The 23,478-nt window shown below is 45.2% G+C and overlaps 1 protein-coding gene across 1 annotated transcript; it reads left to right on the top strand.

Annotated features, from left to right (window-relative positions):
• Positions 1–11,384: 11,384 nt before the first annotated feature.
• On the top strand, positions 11,385–12,520 carry LOC147992971 (uncharacterized). Its single transcript, XM_087542027.1, has 3 exons — positions 11,385–11,772; positions 11,874–12,085; positions 12,277–12,520. Exons 1-3 carry the CDS (start codon positions 11,527–11,529, stop codon positions 12,410–12,412), a joined length of 594 nt encoding a protein of 197 aa, XP_087398153.1. The 5' UTR covers positions 11,385–11,526; the 3' UTR covers positions 12,413–12,520.
• Positions 12,521–23,478: the final 10,958 nt, after the last annotated feature.

Below are 23,478 nucleotides of genomic sequence, written 5' to 3'. Positions count from 1 at the left end.
TTGCGAAAGTTCGTCGTTTCGAAGCACCACGTGATGATCGGGTGTGATAGATTCTTACGTTCGAATACAGCGGGTGTTGACGAGCCTAGCATGTACAGACATGGCCTCGGAACACATGTGAAACACTTAGGTTAACTTGACGAGCCTAGCATGTACAGACATGGCCTCGGAACACAAGAGACCGAAAGGTCGAGCATGAGTCGTATGGTAGATACGATCAACATGAAGATGTTCACCGATGTTGACTAGTCCGTCTCACGTGATGATCGGACACGACCTAGTTGACTCGGATCATGTAATCACTTAGATGACTGGAGGGATGTCTATCTGAGTGGGAGTTCATAAGATGAACTTAATTATCCTGAAGATAGTCAAAAGGTCTTCGCAAATTATGTCGTAGCTCGCGCTTCAGTTCTACTGTTTAGATATGTTCCTAGAGAAAATTTAGTTGAAAGTTGATAGTAGCAATTATGCGGACTAGGTCCGTAAAGTGAGGATTGTCCTCATTGCTTCATAGAAGGCTTATGTCCTTAATGCACCGCTCAGTGTGCTGAACCTCGAACGTTGTCTGTGGATGTTGCGAACATCTGACATACACATATTGATAACTACGTGATAGTTGAGTTAAACGGTTTAGAGTTGAGGCACCGAAGACGGTTTTGAAACGTCGTGAAACATATGAGATGTTTCAAGGGCTGAAATTGGGATTTCAGGCTCGTGCCCACGTCAAGAGGTATAAGACCTCCGACGATTTTCTTAGCCTGCAAACTAAGGGAGAAAAGCTCAATTGTTGAGCTTGTGCTCAGATTGTCTGAGTACAACAATCATTTGAATCGAGTGGGTCTTCCAGATGAGATAGTGATGTTTCTCCGAAGTAATTACCACCAAGCTGCTAGAGCTTCGTGATGAACTATAATATATCAGGGACATATATGATGATCCTTGAGATATTCGCGATGTTTGACACCACAAAAGTAGAAATCAAGAAGGAGCATCAATTGTTGATGGTTGGTGAAACCACTAGTTTCAAGAAGGGCAAGGGCAAGAAGGGATACTTCATGAAACGGCAAATCAGCTGCTGCTCTAGTGAAGAAACCCAAGGTTGAACCCAAACTCGAGACTAAGTGCTTCTTTAATAAGGGGAACAGCCACTGGAGCAGAATTACCCTAGATACTTGGTAGGTGAGAAGGCTGGCAAGGTCGATAGAAGTATATTGGATATACATTGTGTTAACGTGTACTTTACTAGTACTCCTAGTAGCACCATGGTATTAGATACCGATTCGGTTGCTAAGTGTTAGTAAAGTCGAAATAAAAGGCTGCGGAGTAAACGGAGACTAGCTAAAGGTGAGCCGGCGATATGTGTTGGAAGTTTTTCCCAAGCTTGATGTGATCAAGCATCGCACGCTCCCTCTACCATCGAGATTGGTGTTTGCGTTGAGCATAGACGTGATTGGATTATGTCTATCGCAATACGGTTATTCATTTAAGGAGAATAATGCTTACTCTGTTTATTTGAATAATACCTTCAATGGTCTTGCACCTAAAATGAAAGGTTTATTGAATCTCGATCGTAGTGATACACATTTTCATGCCAAAGGTATAAGATAGTAATCATAGTACCACACAAATGTGGCACTGCAATTTGAGTCATATCGGTATAAAACGCATGAAGAAGCTCCATGTTGATGGATCTTTGGGCTCACTCGTTTTGAAAAGTTTGAGACATGCGAACCATGTATATTGGTGTATATGCATGAAGAAACTCCATGCAAATGGACCGTTTGGACTCACTTGATTTTGAATCACTTGAGACATGCAAATCATACCACATGGGCAAGATGACTGAAAGCCTCGTTTTCAGTAAAATGGAACTAGAAAGCAACTTGTTGGAAGTAATACATTTTGATGTGTGCAGTCCAATGAGTGCTGAGGCGTGTAGTGGATATCGTTATGTTCTTACTTCACAGATGATTTGAGTAGATGTTGAGTATATTTACTTGATGAATCACGAGTCTGAATTATTGAAAGGTTCAAGTAATTTTAGGGTGAAGGTGAGAGATCGTCGTGACAAGAGGATAAAATATCTATGATATGATCATAGAGATGAATATCTGAATTACGAGTTTGGCACAGAATTAAGACATTGTGGAAATTGTTTCACAACTAATACAGCCTGGAACACCGTAGTGAGATGGTGTGTCCGAACATCATAACTGCACCCTATTGGATATGATGCATACCATGATGTCTCTTATCGAATTACCACGATAGTTTATGGGTTAGGCATTATAGACAACCACATTCACTTTAAATAGGGAACCATGTAATTCCGATGAGATGACACCGTATGAACTATGGTTTAGAGAAACCTAAGCTATCATTTCTTAAAAGTTTGGGGCTGCGACGCTTATGTGAAAAAGTTTCAGGCTGATAAGCTCGAACCCAAAGCGGATAAATGCATATTCATAGGACACCCAAAACAGTTGGGTATACCTCATGTCTCAGGTCCGAAAGCAATAAGGGATTGTTTCTAGAATCGGGTCCTTTCTCGAGGAAAAGTTTCTCTCGAAAGAATTGAGTGGGTGGATGGTGGAGACTTGATGAGGTTATTGAACCGTCTCTTCAACTAGTGTGTGGCAGGGCACAGGGAGTTGTTCCTATGGCACCTACACCAATTGAAGTGGAAGCTTATGATAGTGATCATGAAACTTCAGATCAAGTCACTACCAAACCTCGTGGGATGACAAGGATGCGTACTACTTCAGAGTGGTACGTAATCCTGTCTTGGAAGTCATGTTGCTAGACAACAATGAACCTACGAGCTATGGATAAGCGATGGTGGGCCTGGAATCCAAAATGGCTCGAGGCCATATAATCCAAGAGAGGATCCATATATGAAAAAAAAGTATAGACTTTGGAAGAACTACTTCATGGTCGTAAGGCTGTTAGGTACATATGGATTTTAAAAGGAAGACGGACAATGATGGTAAGTATCACCATTAAGAAAGCTCGACTTGTCGTTAAGATGTTTTCCGACAAGTTCAAGGAGTTGACTACGATGAGACTTTCTCACTCGTAGCGATGCTAAGAGTCTGTTGGAATTATATTAGCGATTACTGCATTGTTTATGAAGTCTTGCAGATAGGATGTCAAAACATTATTTCCTCGACGATTTTTGAGGAAAGGTTGTATGTGATACAACCGGAAGGTTTTGTCAATCCTGAAAGATGCTAATAAGTATGCAAAGCTCCAGCAATCCTTCTAAGGACTGGAGTAAGCATCTCGGAGTTGGAATGTATGCTTTGATGAGATGATCAAAGATTTTGGGTGTATACAAAGTCTATGAGAAACTTGTATTTCCAAAGAAGTGAGTGGGAGCACTATAGAATTTCTGATGAGTATATGTTGTTGACATATTGTTGATCAGAAATGACGTAGAATTTCTAGAAAGCATATAGGGTTATTTGGAAAGTGTTTTTCAATGGAAAGCCTGGATTAAGCTACTTGAACATTGAGCATCTAGATCTATAAGGATAGATCAAAACGCTTAATGGTACTTTTGAATGAGCACATACCTTGACATGATCTTGAAGGTGTTCAAGATGGATCAGTCAAAGAAGGAGTTCTTGCCTGAGTTGTAAGGTATGAAGTTAAGACTTAAAGCTCGACCACAGCAGAAGAAAGAGGAAGGACGAAGGTCGTCCCCTATGCTTTTGTCATAGGCTCCATACGGTATGCCATGCTGAGTACCACACCTGATGTGTGCCTTGCCACATATTTGGCAAGAGGGTACAAAGGTGATGTAGGAGTAGATCACCAGATAGCGGTCTGAATTATCCTTAGAGGAATAAGGATATGTTTCTCGGTTATGGAGGTGATAAATAGTTCGACGTAAAGAGTTACGTCGATGCAAGCTTAACACCTATCCGGATAGCTCTGAGTAGAGATACCGGATACGTATAATGGAGCAACAATTTAGAAAAGCTCCAAGTAGAACAGTTATTTGAAATAGCTCCAAGTGGAACGTGGTAGCAGCATCTATGATATGACATAAAGTTTTGCGGAATACATAGGGATCTGAATGTTGCAGACCCGTTGACTGAAACCTCTCTCACAAGCATAACATGATCAAACCCAGAACTCTTGGGTGTTAGTCACATGGGGATGTGACCTTGAGTGTTAATCACATATCGATGTGAACTGGATTATTGACTCTAGTGCTGCTGCTGGATGGAGTCTTCCTCAACCTCTCCCTCTCTCCTTGCTGGATCAAGGCATGGGAGACGTCACCGGGCTGTACGTGTGTTGAACGCGGAGGTGCCGTCCGTTCGGCACTAGGATCTCCGGTGATTTGGATCACGACGAGTACGACTCCTTCAACCCCGTTCTCTTGAACGCTTCCGCTTAGCGACCTACAAGGGTATGTAGATGCACTCTCCTTCCCCTCGTTGCTGGTCTCTCCATAGATAGATCTTGGTGACAAGTAGGAAAATTTTGAATTTCTGCTACGTTCCCCAACACAAGAAACCTTCGGAAATCGTTTACCTCAACCTTCGAAAAGCATCCGTTATACGAGTTATGGCAATACTCCCGAACTCCCACCCCAGTACTGGGTGGCGTCGAGGTTATCTCACCAACAACTGCATAAAAGAGATTTTCGATGTCGGCAAAACTCGGGTATTCCAGAGCTGCAACGATAAAATTGTGACAACAACACCTCGGAGCTCAACTCCCCGGGACACTGCCACAACCCCTAAATGTCAGGAGGCACCAAGAACAATGTTCTCGTCACAAAACCATCGGAACGATTCCAAGATACCCGCGTGATCCTAAAAACAATTTAGTGAAATTTGAGAAGAGAAGAGTCAAAACTCTACGTCAGGATGCCTCACCAGAGCGACGAAGGGACTGAGGAGTAAAAAGAATCCTACTCTCCGATATATATAATCCTATAAGACTCAAAACATTTTTCTAGACTCAACAATGCCAGCGATTCGATCAAGCAGGGGGCTCCTAAGTCGGGGAAGGCTCTGATACCAACTTGTAACACCCTCGATGCAGCTATATCTCCCACGTGTCGAAGCACGACTTAGAGGCATAACTGCATTGAAAGCAATGTCGCAAGTGAGGTAATCTTCGCAAACAACCCATGTAATACATAAAGGGAAAGAGATACATAGTTGGCTTACAATCGCCACTTCACACAATACATGAATAAAGCATTACATTATCCAAATACACTCAAGGTCTGACTACGGAACCAAAATAAAAGAAGACTACCCCAAATGCTACATAGATCCCCGATCGTCCAAACTGGGCTCCACTACTGATCAACTGAAAACGGAACAACACAAAGGACAAGATCTTCATCGAGCTCCTCCTTGAGCTTGGTTGCGTCACCTGCATGGTCTCATCGGCACCTGCAAGCTGGTTTTGGAAGTATCTGTGAGTCACGGGGACTCAGCAATCTCACACCCTCGCGATCAAGACTATTTAAGCTTATAGGTAAGGTAAAAGGTATGAGGTGGAGCTGCAGCAAGCGACTAGCATATATGGTGGCTAACATACGCAAATGAGAGCGAGAAGAGAAGGCAAAAGCACGGTCGAAAAACTATGATCAAGAAGTGATCCTAGAACAACCTACGTCAAACATTACTCCAACACCGTGTTCACTTCCTGAACTCCGCCGGAAAGAGACCATCACGGTTACACACACGGTTGATGTATTTTAATTAAGATCAACTTCAGGTTTTCTACAACCGGACATTAACAAATTCCCATCTACCCATAAACGCAGGCACGACTTTCGAAAGTTCAAATCCCTGCAGGGGTGTCCCAACTTAGCCCATCACAAGCTCTCACGGTCAACGAAGGATATTCCTTCTCCCAAGACAATCCGATCAGACTCGGCATCCCGGTTACAAGACATCCTCGACAATGGTAAAACAAGTCCAGCAAGACCGCCTGATGCGCCGACATCCTGAAAGGAGATGCACATATCTCGTTCTCAGGGCAACACCGGATGAGACATCCTACGAGTAAAACCAGCCCTCAAGTTTCCCCGAGGTGGCCCCGCAGTCTACTCAGTTCGGACCAACAATTCGACAAGCACTGGCCCGGGGGGTTAAAATAAAGATGACCCTTGGGCTAGCCTAACCCAAGGGAAAAAAGGCTATGTGGCGAATGGTAAAACCAAGGTTGGGCCATGCTGGAGGAGTTTTATTCAAGGCGAGCTGTCAAGGGGTTCCCATTATAACCCAACCGTGTAAGGAACGCAAAATCCGGGAACATAACACCGATATGAAGGAAACTAGGGCGGCAAGAGTGGAACAAAACACCAGGCATAAGACCGAGCCTTCCACCCTTTACCAAGTATATAGATGCATTAATTAAATAATATATATTGTGATATCGCAACAAAATATCCATGTTCCAACATGGAACAAACTCCAATCTTCACCTGCAACTAACAACGCTATAAGAGGGGCTGAGCAAAGCGGTAACATAGCCAAACAACGGTTTGCTAGGACAAGGGGGGTTAGAGGCTTGGCTTAACAATATGGGAGGCATGATAAGCAAGTGGTAGGTATCGCAACATAGGCATAGCAAAAAAGCGAGCAACTAGCAAGCAAAGATAGAAGTAATTTCGAGGGTATGGTCATCTTGCCTGAAATCCCACAAGGAAGAAGAACGAGTCCGTGAAGAAGAAAAACGTACGTAGTCGAACGGGTCCTCACAAACGCGACGTAATCGGAACCAACCCGAAGAAGCAACACCGGAAAGAAGCACACAACATAGTAAACAACCAACACATGAACATGGTATGATATGCGGGATGCGGTATGCGGTATGCGGTGCATATGCATGATTTGGAAAGGAATGATAGAACCTGGCCTCAACTTGGGAATCCAAAAGTGCCACTGGAAAGGTGAGGTGATTTCGGTCGAAATCGATATAAAGATCACCGGAATCAGATGCACGGTTTGGAAATGACAAGCAAAACAAAATGGCACCGGTCTGCGATAAACAGCAAGTAGCCATATAAATGCATCAAGATAATTATGCTACAGCACTCAAACATGGCAAGAAAATACATGGCAAGGATCCACTCATGATGCTTGACAAAAGATGAACACTGAGCTACGGCTAATTCAATCATTAACAGGTTCAAACAAGCATGGCAAAAGTGCAAATGATAACAGGTTACAGACTTAGAGTAATAAGCAACATGTTAGGAATTTATCAGCAGGAAGCAATATTTAGAGCACGAAAACTACATGCTACAGGAACATATCATGGCAAAGCAAGGCATGGTATGAAGCTACTCAAAACATATAACATAAGTCCCTTAGTGACCATGAGCCAAAAGGGATCAGAGAATACAATTGCAAGCATGTGAACATAGCAAAAACATAAACAAATTCAGACTTAGTGAAAAACTGGAGCATGCAAAACAGATTAACAAGTAGGCATGTTTACGAGCTCGATGCACTCACTACAGAGCATGTCATGACAAACTAAGCATACACCCATCAAGAATACATGGCATAGAAGCTAGAAATGGCAAGAACAACAACATAGCATGCACGGATCAATAGCAACATCCTCGGCAAAATCGCTAAACATGTAAACAATCTGTCAGGATCATTTTATAGCAAAAGTAGAGTTCGATTGACTCAAGCTAGGGTGCTCCATAATTGCAAAAAAATACATGGATGGATAGAGCACCACAATGTTAACAAAACGTCATTACTGATCATCCTCAAAAGTGGCACGGATCACTAGGAAACAACATGAACATATGGCATAAAGACAAAAACAGGACAAGGACTTTGTGAAATTCTAAGTCCCTGAAATCAGCATCATTGAGTAAGCTACTTTGCATGCTTGTGCTAGTCACCACAAAGATCAGAAAAATACATGGCATACACCCCTTTAAAGATGGCATGGCATATAACAAAACACATGTAGAGCTCAGGGTCATAGCATGCACACATTAATCATGGCAAAAATGACAAAAGTGCATTTGCTGAAACAGATCTGACATAAACATCACATAGCCCTCTTCCAACAGCATTTCGGGCATCCAGATGAGCTCAAATGAAAATGATGCAATAAGATGAAATGATGTACTTGTCGAGGCGAATATTTTGATATGCTACACGCACGAAATGGAGCTACGGATGCAGAGTTATGATGCGATGAATATGCTCAAAAAATACTGAAATCTGGGGGACTTAGTGAAATTTGTACCTCTCTGGAAAAAGTCAACCCGGGATGAAGCGGTACGGGATGGAGGGATCCGGATCTGGACGGAGGCCGTTTGGATGGAGGGTGTGGTGGATCTCGTCCATCTTCTCTGGATCTGACCCGAGAAGAACTCCGGCGAGGCGTGGTCTCCGGCGAGGCGCTCCGGCAACGGGGCGGCGCGGTTCCGCGGCCAGAGAAGGAGCGAGGCAGCCGGCGGAGATGTCGAGGTGGCGCGGTGGCACGGCGCTCGGGGCAAGAGGCAGGCGACCGGCGACGAGGCCCGGTGGCGAGGGGCGGCGCGGCTGCGCGGCTTGCCGGCGAAGGGCGGCGGTGGCCGGGGCAGGCGACCCGTGGCGGCGGAGGCGGCTCGCGATGGCTCGGGCGCGGCTCGGGCGGAGCCTGGCGGCGGAGCTGCCTCCGGGTGGCAGCGCGAGTAGATGGGCCCCGGGGGCCCAATCCGGGCCGCGCGGGCCGGCGGCGGGGCTGAGGAGAGAGAGGGCAGCGGGAGGTGAGGTGGCGGCGCCCGGTTGGTTGGCGGCGACGGCGGGGTGACGTGGCGCGACGCCACTGGTCAGAGCGAGGTGGAGGGCGGACATGTCCGTCGGTGGAAGAAACGTCCGGGCGCGAGGTGGAAGAGGACTAGGGTTTGTACCGCGAATTTTGGGGAGGGGATCACATATTTATAGGTAGAGAGAGCTAGGAAAGTCCAAACGAGGTGCGGTTTTCAGCCACGCGATCGTGATCGAACGACCGAGATGATGGAGGAGGTTTAGGTGGGTATTGTGCCACTTTGGATGGCTGTTGGGCTGCAACACACACAAGGCCTTTTCGGTCCCTCGGTTAACCGTTGGAGTATCAAACGAAGTCCAAATGACACGAAACTTGACAGACGGTCTACCGGGGGTAAACCAAGGCCGCATGACAAGTCTCGGTCCAATCCGAAAACGTTTAACACCCGCACACGAAAAGAGGTAGAAAGGGATATCGGGTGACATAGGAGCGCCGGATTGCAAAACGGACAATGGGGAAAATGCTCGGATGCATGAGACAAACATGTATGCAAATGAAATGCACATGATGACATGATATGACATGCATGAAATGCAAGCAATGACAAGGCAACAACAGCGAATAACTGGAAGACACATGGCACATCGGTCTCGGGGCGCTACACCTATTAACCGGAGGCCCAGCCCAAATTGCTATTTTTTGCCTATTTTAGAGTTTCGACGAAAAGGAATATCAAACGGAATCCAAATGGAATGAAACCTTCAGGGGCGTTATTTTTGGAACAAACGCGTTCCAGAAGACTTGGAGTGGACGTCAAGAATCAATCGAGGAGGCCACGGGGTAGGGGGGGCGCGCCCACCCCCCTGGGCGCGCCCTGCACCCTCATGGGCCCCTCGTTGCTCTACCTACCTACTTCTTCCTCCTATATATATCCATATACCCCGCAAACATCCAGGAGCACCATGAAAACCTAATTCCACCGCCGCAACCTTCTGTACCCAAGAGATCCCATCTTGGGGCCTTTTCCGGAGCTCCGCCGGAGGGGGCATTGATCACGGATGGCCTCTACATCAACTCCATGGCCCCTCCGATGATGTGTGAGTAGTTTACTTCAGACCTTCGCGTCCATAGCTGGTAGCTAGATGGCTTCTTCTCTCTCTTTGGATCTCAATACAAAGTTCTCCTCGATTCTCTTGAAGATCTATTCGATGTAACTCTTCTTTTTGCGGTGTGTTTGTTGAGATCCGATGAAATGTGGGTTTATGATCCAGATCCGATGAATTCGGCTAGCTTTGACCGGTCACCATGCATGCGTCCTACGGCGGTTCAAGTTGCGACATGTGGGTGCAGGGCCCACTCGTGGGGAAGACGTTTCTTTATCTTCGTATCTTCCCTCTCAGCCGCTCATCTCTCTTTGTATTTTCTCTCCCACCACGTACATGTCGATAAGGTCATGTCCTCAGAGGCTTTCTTCCCCGAGCTGCCACTGTGGTGCACCACCATCAGCTAGCCTCCCCCGCTTAGACCTGCCCGAGTGTGGTGGCGTTGGCCTTTTTCCCACGCGGAGCATGCTGTCCCCTATGAGTTGCGAGAGTCCACCCCTGGCCATGTCGGCGTTGGTGGTTGTGCCCATGCGCCCCGAACTGTTGCAGCCGTTGTTGTCCAAACTGCAAGCTATGGCACTGCAACCATACAAGCTTTGACGAAAAAAGTTGCAACTTTAATGCGGAGATGCTGGAATCATCAAGCTGAAAAAGCTGTGACCAACCCCCGTCGGTGCTGGAGAAGACGCGCCCCGGACTCCACAGTGCTACAATCGGCACCGCTGTTCCTGGAATAGTGGTCCACATTTGCTGCAGCCGGCCGGCACTTGAGGTGACGACGCCGCATGCTGGAATCGACAGTCACCTCGGGGCGGCAAGCTACAATCGTTGACATAAAAGTTGCAACCTTTGTCTGGCGTTGCTGGAACCGGCAATGGCGAGAGCTGTGATCGGGAGACGTTTTGCTGGGACCGGCAAGACTACAGGCTGCAACCGGCAAGACAATTTGCTAGAACAGGCGACGCCAGAACTTGCAACCGTTGGGGCAGGGAGCTGCAACCATCGAGTTGAGAGAGCTGCAACTGTTGGGACGCCGTGCTCTCTCACGGCTAGGAAGCGTGGTTGATGTTACGTGCGGAGCTTGCATGGCCACGGTGCGCTGAAACCTGCCGCCCTGGATGCTGCGTGCCGGAAAGCTCTCCGTGCCGGAACGGGCTGACAATGATGATGCAGAGTCGCCGGCGTGGCGTGCAGTGAGCACAATTCCGGTCGCTGCAAGCTCCGGCGGTGGAGCGTGCCGTGACGGGTCGGGGCACTCTCTGCTACGAGATCGTCGGCTGCCATTGAAGGGGGGAGAGGGAAGCTAGGTAGATGTGTTGCAGGGGATCTCGGTTGTGCTGTGATCTCAAACGGTGATTTTGGGGGATGCGTGCGTTAACCTTTTTGTTTTGTTTTGACATGTGGACCAACGTATGCCATGCGGTGCGGTGCGTTGACTTTGCCAGACAGGAGGAGTCGATTCGAAGGAGTACGAAGCAATAGAAGAGCGAAAAACAGAACGGGCTGTGCGTGGCCGGTTCGGATAAGAGGTGTGGCGTTGGAGGTGGTGTCAGAGACGGAAGCCGAGCACCCAGCCGTGATAAGAGGGACCGGCCCAGATCGGCAAGAGAAGCGAAGCAGAAACAACAAATCAATCGACTCGCCGTCTTGATTCAAGGCGATGGCGGCGGCGATGCGATGCGCGGTGAGGAGGCTCATCGGCGGCCAGCGACCCCAGGCATTGTACAAAGCCGTCGTCTCGCCGCTGGTCGAGCAGGGGCATGGCCGGCTGATGCCAAGGCTTATCAACGGCGGCCGACCTTCCTGTTTTCCTCTCAGATCTATGTCCTCCGGCGGCGCAGGTTGCAAAGACTTTTCCGATGCCGCCGCTGCTGCCCACCCAGCAAACGGCAACGCCGCCCTGATGGTATAAGTTCGGCAACTGTTTTCTTTTCATGCATGTTCATTCCTGCTGCACTTCCCAGATAAAAGATCGATGGTTACATGCATCTTCGATCTGTCCGCCAGCAACCCTGTGGAGAACCTGCGCCAGACCTCGACCCAGAGAGAGCATGGGCCTATCGGCAGTACTGCGAGATCGAGACCAAGAAACACGACCTCTTCTACCTGATCGCTGAGTTGGAGAAGAGGCACCCAGATCGTAGGTACACGGGAAAAAACATGGAGCTCCTCTTCCATCTTTTCGGACACGTTGATCCTAATCCCAGCGATCCCCTCTGGTATGATCATAATCCGAAAGAATTTTAGTGCACACGATTGATAATTTGCTCTTCTTAGTTGGTATCTACACTGATATCTAATTTTCTATTTTTCGATAAAGGACGACTTTATTATCTCGGAATTGATATCTAATTTTCTATAATCTCCCCTAAAAGAAATCTAATTTTCTATAATCTCTGGGTCTTTGTAGGTGCCGCGCTCGTTCAAGAGAAAGACTCAACAATTGTCTGCCATATGGAATGCCTACCGCGATGGCCACTTGGATGTACATGGATTGGGAGAGTTGGAGAAGTATGTTTGCCTTTGCACTTGGAATTGGTCACTAGTACATTTCACTATGTCATGAGTCCAGATATTATAAGTGGAGTAAATTTCGTTAAAGTACACTTTTTGTTGGCTAAATGTCAAGGAATTGCACTTCACTATGTCATGAGTCCAGATATTATAAGTGGAGTAAATTTCGTTAAAGTACACTTTTTGTTGGCCAAATGTCAAGCAATTGCACTTCTATTTTTTTGTGGTCTCTTGTTTCAAGAGGCTGCACTTTCTAAAGCACAATTCTTTTGGTAGCTTAAAAAATAAGCTGCCCCCTTCACGGCCTCTCCTGTGCTGTCTCCTCTATACGTTGGACCTTATACGCTAGTTATGGAAAAATTAGTCCATATAAGCCCCAACGAATAAAGGAGACGGCTTATGAGATAAGTTGGGGAGGGGGTGCTTATTTTTTTGACGTCGATATTGGACTGACGTTTCGTCTGCGAGCTCCCAGAATGAACGAAACATTCGCCCAGGGAGGGAGGTTCAACTGAACGAAATCGTTCGATGGAAGAATCCCTCCAGCCAGAGCAATCTAAAAAGGCCTAACAGCCCATTTTGCTGGGCCTTTTCTCAGACATGAATAAAAGCACAAAAAAGGTAAAATATGAAGAAGAAAAAGGAACTCCTTGCCATAAAAAAATGCTCAGTGTAAAAATACCAAGATTGCCGATCCACTTTCAAGTGAACACAAAAAATGGACAAAAAACACCTTCAGCTGCTGATCCACCTTCTTGTCACTGTCGTCGTTGGTAACATGAATGAAAAATGTAATGGATTTGCCATGAGACCTTAAATGAATTTGCCATATGACCATAAATTAATTTGCTATGTTATGGACAATTAACCTATAGAAAAGGCTAATGTTGAGAATGTGCCATGTGACAACAATAGGTATAATTTCCCGTATGAACAAAATATAAATTTGCCATGTGACGATAAATGGACTTTATCTTATGAACAATAAAATGAATTTGCTATGTTATGACATAGGAGAATAATTTGCTTTTATACATGGCAAAACCTGTATGATTATGCAAAACATGGCAAAAATGCCATGGGTGAAAACAACTAAAATGGAGCACGAATTTGCCATGGAAAAAATCATCATTAGTTGATGTTGTGTCATTACAAAAATTTCCAGAATTTCCATGGCAATAAAATTATGTTCGGAAAATGTCATGGCGAAGAAATACAATGAATAGAATGAACATTACACAAACAAAATTAGGACCAAAACTTCCCATGGCAGATGCATATTTAAAATTTCCATTCTTATATAAAATAAATTTTCCATGCATAACAAAAATTATGATTAAAAATTCCCACTGCAAATCTATATAATAATTGCCATGGCATTTTAGCTTAAAATCAATGCCATGATTGGTAATGGCATTTTAAGTTTTGAACTTGCTACGGGAAATGTTATAAGATTTTGCCATGGCAAAATTTGTTTTGGTAACATGGCAATTTTTGTATTGTTAACATGGCAAAAGTTGTAAGATTTTTGCCATGGCAAGTTTATCTATTGGTGACATGGCAAAGGTTTTAAGTTTTTTTGCCATGTTATGTAGTATGAATTTGCCATGTCCTGTAAACTACAATTTCCATGCCCCCACATAAATAAGGTTGCCATGTTATGATGTATGAATTTGCCATGGTTCAAATATAAAAAACCATGGTCAGGAAGATTTCTTTGCCATGGTTAAGAAAGTAAATTTTCCATGGCAACAAAATGTTTTTGGACATTGTCTATCTTACAAAAATTGCCTATCCAAACAATTACTTTGGCATGGTTGAAGAAAGAAAAATAGACATTAACAATCAGTTTGCCATGGTTAAAAAAGGTTAAATTACCATCTTTCAGAAATAAATATGCAATGGTCACAGAAAAATAACATTGCCATAGTTTAACAAATAGTAATTTGCCATGGCAAAAAATACAAATTTGTCATGGTGTAACTTAAAAAATTTCCATGTTCAAAAACAATAACTTTGCCATGTCAAATAAACATCTTAAGTAACCATGGCAACATTCCACGAATAAGATAAAATGTTTCTCTAGACACATGGAAAATTTTGAAAAAAATGAAGAAAACATCTTAAGTTGTAGTGATATCGTACATGTAATCACACTATGGCAAAAAATATATCAAAGGATCAACTTCTTTTTGCCATGGAGAAACAAATTTGAAAGATCAAACTTGTTGCGTTCTCAAACTAAGTTTTAATTGCCATGACAACATTCTTCGAATAAACATGGCAAAAGACATAGCGAATTATGGCAACACATGTTTTGTTGCGATGGAAAAAAAACACATCTATAAAATTTACTGATTTTAATTGTCATGGTAAGTTCAAAAACTTTTGATATCTAGGCACCAGCAAATGTATGAAAAACAACATGGCAAGTTACTGATTTCTTTTTGCTATGAACAGTCGTGGCAAAATGTATCAAAAAGTTTTGTTTACCCCCTAAACATGTCATGTTTATTGATTTGAAAAAAAAATGTTCTTCCTAAGCAAAAAACATGGCAAGAATGCAGTCGGTGCGGATATCAAACTTGCCATCACTACATAATGGGAATGCCCATGGCAACTACAAATTATCCATGCCAAAATGTAAAACCAATAGCTAAGATTATTGTATGAGTATTTTCCCCCTAAGGCTACGACCTAGGGTTCTCTAGTGCCCTCGGCGTGCCGCCGCCATGGGTTTCCCCCCTTGTAGCCGTCGGACGGCGTCCATCAGTGCTACCCCTGTCCCCAAGACTGTGCTTTGCATGCATGCTTGGGTTCACCCTCGAACATCTCAGATTGGAACTCGTCTAGGGTTTCCGGAAACACATGAGATCGCCGACATGGCTTATTCTATGGATGCATGCAAGTGCCGGTAGAGGAAATGATTCAGCGGATCCGAGTGTCCTTCTAGGAAGGTTGCATCTAGAAGATGACGAACTCGACAAATTAGTCTGGGAGGATGAAGCAGACGAACCTGAAGAGAGGCCCAAGTGGTTCACACTTGCTAGGGTTCTAACAGAGAAATCTTTTGGCCAAGGGGCTCTAATCGCGGATATGAGGGCTACATGGAACCCAACACGTGAAGTGATCTGCCGCAGAATTAACTCCAACCTATTCTCGGTGCAGTTGAACTATCTGGTAGATTGGAACAAAGCAATGCATCAAGGACCATGGGATTTCAAAGGTATGGACCTTGTGATTGCTGAGTATGATGGGTTTAGAAAACCAGAAACGGTGAAGCTTGACAGGATTGAAACATGGTGTCAAATCCACAAGCTCCCAGATATGGTGCTGAAGCGAGAGAGATTTGTGAAATCCATGGCTGAGCGTTGGTACGTCTCCAACGTATCTACATTATTTTATTGTTCCATGCTATTATAGTATCAATTTTGGATGTTTTATATGCAATTACATATCATTTTTGGGACTAACCTATTAACTTAGCGCCAAGCGTCAGTTGCTGTTTTTTTTGCCTGTTTTTGGTTTTCTAGAAAATAAGTACCAAACGAAGTCTAAATGCCACAAAACTTTTTGATGATTTTTTTCTGGACATAAGAGACACTAAAAGCTTTGGGAGGAGGCCAGATGACAAAGGAGTGGCCCACAAGCCACCAGGGCGCCCCCAAAGGGGATAGGCTGCCCTGGTGCCCCGTGGGCCCCTCATGGCTCCGTTTGATGCAGAGATCTTCGCTGACGGCTGATCAATACTTTCTTGAGCTTTGCGCTTGAATCACTTGATTTTCTTTTTCTTGGCTTGTGCCACAAGAGTGATAGCCAAGATAATGTTTCAAAATTAATTTACATCTCTCTAACCCTTTTTTGCAGATATATGAGGAGACATGCTCACGATGCTTGCTGCATCATCTCTCGCTTGAGAGCAAGTACTATTTACTTATGTGATGTTGATGCACCGGAAGCGAGTCTCCGACCAAACTTTGCTTTGAGGTGTTCTGAACCTCGATCGACGGTAAGAACTACACTTTGGGTCGATATCTCTTGGGATATGGGTGTATGAATTAATGGAGCATCGAAGCCTAGCTACATGGCGATAAAGAAAGTGTTGCCTTAGAGGTAACTCAGAAGCGAATTGACGCATGTCTTAGTTTTATATATCTTTGATTTTAGTTGCATCCATATTTAAATTGGCATTTTTATTTTTTACATCAGCTACTACTAGAGTTGGCTTTAGTCTAATCATTGGGATTTCAGAAGATGGTTTGAATTGAGAAAAATCATGAATTTGAAAAATGTAGTTGGATTTCAGAAAAAAATAGGTATTTGAAAATTCTTCCTGATCTAATTTTTTTCATGAATTTGAAAATTCTTCCCGTATTATGAATTGAAAAATGTTCACAGGTTTTAAAAATATTAATTTTTTTGAATATGTTCCTAAGTTTCAAAAAATATTTATGAATTTGAAAACATTCTCTGATTTCAAAAAAATATTGCAAAATTAAATTAACATTCACAAATTTGAAAATTGTTGGGACATTTCAAACAAATGTTGGAATTAAAAAAATCACAAAAGGAAAAAAATGGAAAAAGAAGATGACCAGAATAAATAAAAAAGAAACCAAATTCAAGGAAGGTTCAGAACCTTCCTAACACTGGTGGCCACGAGCATCTACAGTCGGCCTCCTCAAATCCTCCTCAAACATCCACAGACCCGGACGGTAGTGGCTGGATATAAGAGAGATGGAAAACTTTTACTCAACTAGACTCCTCATATCATCCATATACGCCCGGGCTGTCCGAAAACCCATAGATTGATACCAAATCCGAGGAGAATATGTGGGCCCACTAAGCGTCCGGTCAGTTCGCTATGTAGGACATGGCCCATTCTAGACCACCTTTTCTCTTTATTTGTTCTTACTTTTTTTTCTCTACATCTCCATCAATCACATGAGTGACCGGACATATATAAGAAAAAAAGAGGAGTATGGCTACATGGACAGACAAATAGGGGCTCAAAGCGGACAAGCCCGAACATTGAAATGGTGCTTCTACGAGTGTTTAGAGGGCCGGATTTGCTAGTCCGTGTGTAGATGCTCTTACATGGGGAATAGATCCACCTCATCTTGGTAGGTTGCTAAAAGAAACCTCGTCTCTGTTGGTTGAAGATTTTTTTTGCTCCAGCAGGGCCGTACTTACCAACTAATAGAATCGGTTGTGGGGTTAGGACTGCTGGCAGTTCGGTCCGGATAGTGGTGCCAGCAGAGAAGGAACCCAACCTCTCTCTCTCTCTCTCAACTAGTAAGCGTTCATGTGCAACGCACGTCTCGACTAAATATTATGACAATTCATGTTTATAGAAAGATAACGTAATACTTTACCCTCAAAAGATAGCATACTACTAAAATGTTGTGAAGTCCCAAACACCAAATAACCCCTCGCACGTGATGATATCATCAAGGAACAAACATTGTTTCGTTTGCAATTAGGACACAAATAGAAGATTAACGGTCTGGAAGATACACTAACCAGTGGTTGCGTTCAATAAGTAGTTCAAAAAATAAGCAAACTTGCAAAAACGCGGTTCAAGAAGCAAGCTAAGTTGAATGGTTCAGTATGTGTCAGTTCTTCTATGGGTTAATACCCTCTTCTATTGTCAATACCTTTTAACTGTATATTCGAGTACACCGAGAGTCGATGTACGCGTGTGCAAGAAATCCATGTACAGAATTTTGTGAAGCCAATTGAAATGCATCCATATCTCGTGTCGCCCCCGCGGGCGACCCAGGGGGAACCCTAGCCGCCGTCCTCTCGTCCCTCCTCCCGCCTCCACCTCCCCTCGCCGCCGTCCGCAGCGCCGCCGGGCAAAGCTTGGCCGGCTGGGCGGCGGCGGGGCGTCTCTCCCTCTTGTCTATCTCGGCTGGTGCAGGGCAGCCAGATCGGACGGGGCGCCGGACTAGCGCGGGGTTGGGCGGCGTGGCGCGGCAGGTTTCTTGGCGACGTCGTGTGTGGCGCGGCGGCGGCGGTGGCCTGCTCGCGGCGTGGTGACGGCTGCGTGGTGGGAAAGATCGGTGGTCGCGGGCGCTGCCGGGTTCAGATCGGATCCAATCTGGGTCTTGGGCTTGAACGCCATCAGCCGCCGCGGGGTGGTGGTGGTCGTCGCTGACCACGCCGGATCGCTGGATTCGGCGCTTGGAGATCTACGATGGAGTCTTCTCGATCCTCCTTCATGGTGGGTTGGACCCCATGGCTCCTTCATCTCTGCAGGTTCCAGTTCGTGGTCCAGCCGGATCCGGAGCCGATGGAGTTTTGGTGGTATAGGATGGGGACCGGAGGAAACTTTGATCGGCTTGTTCGGTCCGGCATCGGCGATGTCTCTCGACGCCGTTACCCTCCGTGGAGGCGATGTCGAGGTCTCTCCTATCCATCTTCGAACCCCTCCCGGACGAAAGTCCAAAATTCAGTCTGGATTGGGCGGCGGCGGCGTCCTTCGCGTCGTACCCTCCATGGAGGCGCCGTCTTGGGAGGTTCTGATGTTCGGCGGAGAGATGCTGTGGGTGATGGACTCCGGTAGCTCCAGCAGTGGCGATGGTGTGGAGGTTGCCAAGAGTGCAGCGTTGTTTCTACCGCGTGGATGATGACGAGTATTGGCGGCATGGTGCAGCTGGATATCGACGACAGATGCGGCTAGATGGACGAGCGCAGGGCGGCGGCGCTATCTGGCGTCATGGTGGCGTCGACAGCTGACCTAGCAAGGTCTTTGTGTCGGTACCTGCTCTGAAGATGGTTAGGTGGATGACGGCTACGGTAGCCTCGGTGAGTGCGCCGGACCGGTGTGTGACCCATTCCCGGTAAGTGGCTGGGATGGGGCAACCGGCATTAGATGTTAGGTTTTTGTGCGATGTCTGTTTGGTATTAGGCTCGGACATTCGGCACCCCTACATCATGGGAATAGGAGTAGCGACAGGTGTCGCGAAGATGGTGGCTTCAGGCTTACTGATGTAATGATTTGTAAGGTCTCTGAGAATAATTAATAAAATGGCTGCATGCATCGCTCAGATGCAGAGGCCGGGGGTAATCCTCCTTTTCTAAAAAAAAAATATCTATATGTCAAACACATTAAAGTTGTTTGATAAATTATTTACATAGGGTTAGGCCAGGGACAACTATAGATGACAGAAATATGAGATTTACCAACAAAAAAGATTCATTCTTTAATACCATCCGAAATGAAGATATTGCTATCTAGGGTATCATAGTGGAAAAATTGTACATGTAAAAAGGAGCTTACACTTATATTAACGGAAGTCAGACATAATCAAGTTAGCAATTAAGATTATCTTTGGGTTCTACATCCTTACAGTTCTTCCAGTTTAGTTCTAATGCCCAGGCTTAGACTAAAAAGATACAATCATTAGAATTGTGTCACGCCTGCATCCAGTGATGTAGTGGACTCAGAGATGCCCAGGGCATAGCGGCCGTGAGTCGTAAGGTATTGAAGGAAAGAACAATCTGAAGCTTCTCACGTATCTATCTGAACTCACCTATCCTCTTGTCTTCCTAATCTTCTACCTACCCTATTACGCCACCGCAACCTTTGCCGATCCCCTTCCTTCTAGGTCTGCCACACTATGTTTGCCCAAATGTTGAGTGAAACCTATGGTGTTCCCTCTTTAGCATCCTAAAATACAAATACTTAATGTGGCAGATAGAGAAACAAACAGAGAAGAGATCCCAAGAAATTAAAAGGAAAAGGTAATATTAATTTCAACGTGGCATCAATAGCATGGTTGGGAAATACAAATGCAGTTGTTCGAGACCAACTAATATCACAGGTAAATCATGTGCATTGAAGTTCGCAAATGACATCATTTGCATATTTGAGCAAGGGAACCTATAAACTCGACACATGAACAAATGTTTGTTTAAGGTTTAATAACCATCTTGATAGAGATGAGTTGTAATAACCATTTGCGCACCAAGCCTCTATAGAAATTTAGATACAACAATCCTGCACCAGCATGGCTAATGGAAATTGTGGCTTGTCCATAAAGCATACCAATTTGATCTTAAATATTTTAAATCATGAAAAATACCAATGGCAAAAAAATGAACTGATTACAGTATCCATATGAGTGACGCAGAAAGAACTAAAATTGAAGGAAAAAGGATAAATAGAACATGCGCAACAACTAAACAAAGGCAAAACTAAACATTTACCAAATGGAAACAAAATCAAAAATCGCGTACACATAGAGCTAGAGGTATAGTTTGGAGGACAAGATCAAATCTAAAAGAGGGAAATTTTGAGAACAAGGAAAGGTACCATGGTCCACAACCGAGCAAGTGAACAAAGTTATCTTGATTAGCCAGTGACGACACCCCCTCCGCTGGCTTCTCACCTGCACTGCTACCCTTTGGTAATGATCGCCGCTCCAGGAGACAAAATCGGGGCATTTCTATATGTTAGGAAACTCAAATAAGACAACCATAAAAAATACAAACATTGTTTTTTGTATACTTCTAGTCAGTTCCATCTAATAGCAAAATTCGTCTCCCTACTTGTCCATGTGGCATAGCGAATAATAATTTATGTGCAGAGGACAATGAAGAAGTTACAGAATACAGGGAATGTGTGTGTGCCATGTTATCAAGATGTTAGCAACAGAAAAATAAAAGGGTTGGCTATAGTAAGTAAACACACACTGTTCCCCTGATACTTACAATCTAAAATAAAATGATAACTGAGTCACTCGTTTCTACAGCCTTGTGATATTTGCAACACCTAGAATGAAGCACCAGCAGCCACCCTACACGTCACCGGGACAATAGCATAAATCTGCACAAGATCAACATATGACATAATTCTTAATTCAGATCCTGAACGCAAGGATTGATGGAGATCCATATACCATATAATAGTAGAATTTTCCTTCAAAGATAAATAGAACAATAGAAATCTACCTGCAGGAGTCCCATGAAGAGAAGAAAACACCAGTAAGTTCCCTTGATTCAGTTGAGCCACTCCACTTAAATCTTCAGTATCATGTTGTAGGGCATCATGGTCGTCTCATGGTACTTGGCCACCACTGCATAGTAAGTCGACAAAGAAGGTGGGGATAAAAAGGAACTCCTAAAGTGAACGTTGCTGAGAGCCATCTGATGGTGATTGAAGTTCACCTTTGCATGCATAACTAATCCGCTTCACAAACAACTCACTGTTTCCAGTAAAGTTACATTCTCGTACGAAAATTTAGATGAAATCCACTAAGGAGACGAAGATCATCTACCACCGCTGGCCACCTCCAGGGCAGTGCCAGCGGCACCCTGTACATTTGCACTGACCAGCTGCTGCATCACCCATCTGCTGACTTTCTTCCCCGACCATCTCCTCGCTGGTAGAGATGCTAAGGTGGACCCAAGGGCTACCCTACTAATGGATAAGACAATCACGGTTATTTCATAATCTTCTATATAAGAGGTGTTCTAATCTAAAGATCAAGATCCTATTATGTTCATGTTAAGGAATTATTTCTAACATTTGGTATCAGAGCACGATTGATCTCTGTTTAGAACCCTAACTAGACCATGTTAAATATTAATTATTAATGCAATGGTCTATTTTTTGTATTAGTGCTACTAATTGGTCATGATTAGATTATAACGATTTACTGTTAGCAACTCATTAGGATAGGTGGTTAGAGAGGGACTTGGCCTTACCGTGCAGATCGTTAGTTAGCACGGGAGGGGTCCTTTTTTCCTTATATATATCAGGTGCTAAGGAGGCGGGACCGAGACCAAAACATTTTCTTTGGTGCCCCCAATCAGGGCACATGTGTGGGAGTTGAGATCCCTCTTTTTCTCTCGATTTGTTTTGACCGATATCAGTTCCAACAACATGGCTTCTAATTGTAGGTGGAAAAGGAAGTACAAAGGCCTCTTCATAGTGTGCGCCATGGCCGTGCTCCTCTACCGCTTCTATGGATCCAGATTGAGATTGGGGCAGATTTCGCACCGTGGCATGAAAAGAAGGAAACTCAGCGGCGAGGGGTGTTGTGCTAGGCATGCTCCGTGCGGTGCCGTGATCTAGGGGCACAACTGGTTCAACGATGGGCAGCCGGGAAAGAGTACATAGAATGGAAAGAAGAGAGGAGTTGCTGCAGGTGGGTGTACATGCGCTGCACATTGCCAAGGGAAGAGGGGAAAGAAGGTTTCAGGGGTGGTGGAAGAACTCACCTGCGACGCCGTTCTCATCCTGGCCACGCTCCATGGCGTCAAGCTCGTGCGCTGGCACCAGCGGCCCATTGACAGTCTCGGTGGCGGGGATCTCGAGCTGCTGCTCCAGGTCTGCTCCGCGCTCACCGCACTCGTGTGCTGGATGGAGGATGTCCTGCCGCCGCTCAACGCGCACCCGTCCACCGCCGCCAGGCTCACTGACCTCGACCTCAGCCTCGCCGGCGCCTCTAATGGCTTCCATGCTGCCGAGCTCAGGGCCATCACGGCCGCGTGCCCCCGCCTCCGGTGGCCATGGCGTCCTGTAGTGTGGGCGTCCTGCAGGATGGGAATGGAGAGAGGGAGAGATATTAGTCCGGAGATGGATAGAGAAGGGAGGGCGCTGGTCTTGGCTGACCGGCAGAGGAGGTCGTCGTCGGCTTGCAGGAGCACGGGCGACAACAGAGGAAGTGTCGACTCGGGGTGGATTGGGGGAAGCGCAGGAGGAGGGGAAGGGAGGAGCAGCGGCGCAACGTGTGGATTTGTTCTTCTCGAGGGTTGGGCAGGCAACGAATTCAGATGGAATCTACGCGAAAAACCAGGGAGCTGCGAGCGGGGCCGTCGGGATCGGGGACGCGGAGCAACCGATTGTGGCAGTGTCTACTGGGCAGAACATTTAATCTACAAACGTTGATTAGATGGCCATAATATGGACGGCAGGATGTGTTTAAATTTATTTGATCGAAGGGTCTTGGTTGTCCCGTGTACAGTTTGTCGTGTAGCTTTAGGAAAACTTATGTTTGCTCTTTGTAGTAGATAGATAGATAGAAGATAGAAGAAAAAGGAGGAACGCAACCCTAGTTCGGTAAGAAACGCAGGCAGCAGACGAGCG

The sequence above is a fragment of the Triticum urartu genome, chromosome 1A (assembly GCF_056163025.1).
Source record: "Triticum urartu cultivar PI428250 chromosome 1A, HENAU_Tu73, whole genome shotgun sequence".
Classification (NCBI taxonomy): Eukaryota; Viridiplantae; Streptophyta; class Magnoliopsida; order Poales; family Poaceae; genus Triticum; species Triticum urartu.
Note: the sequence above shows the minus strand (reverse complement) of the source record. Positions and strands in the feature narration are given on the sequence as shown.

What these genes read in the sequence shown, in the direction of transcription:
- LOC147992971 (XM_087542027.1), top strand. Translation starts at nt 11,527, where the DNA reads ATGGCGGCGGCGATGCGATGCGCGGTGAGGAGGCTCATCGGCGGCCAG. An exon ending in ACGGCAACGCCGCCCTGATG is followed by an intron (nt 11,773 to 11,873) that starts GTATAAGTTCGG and finishes TCTGTCCGCCAG; the next exon opens with CAACCCTGTGGAGAACCTGC. An exon ending in AATCCCAGCGATCCCCTCTG is followed by an intron (nt 12,086 to 12,276) that starts GTATGATCATAA and finishes GGGTCTTTGTAG; the next exon opens with GTGCCGCGCTCGTTCAAGAG.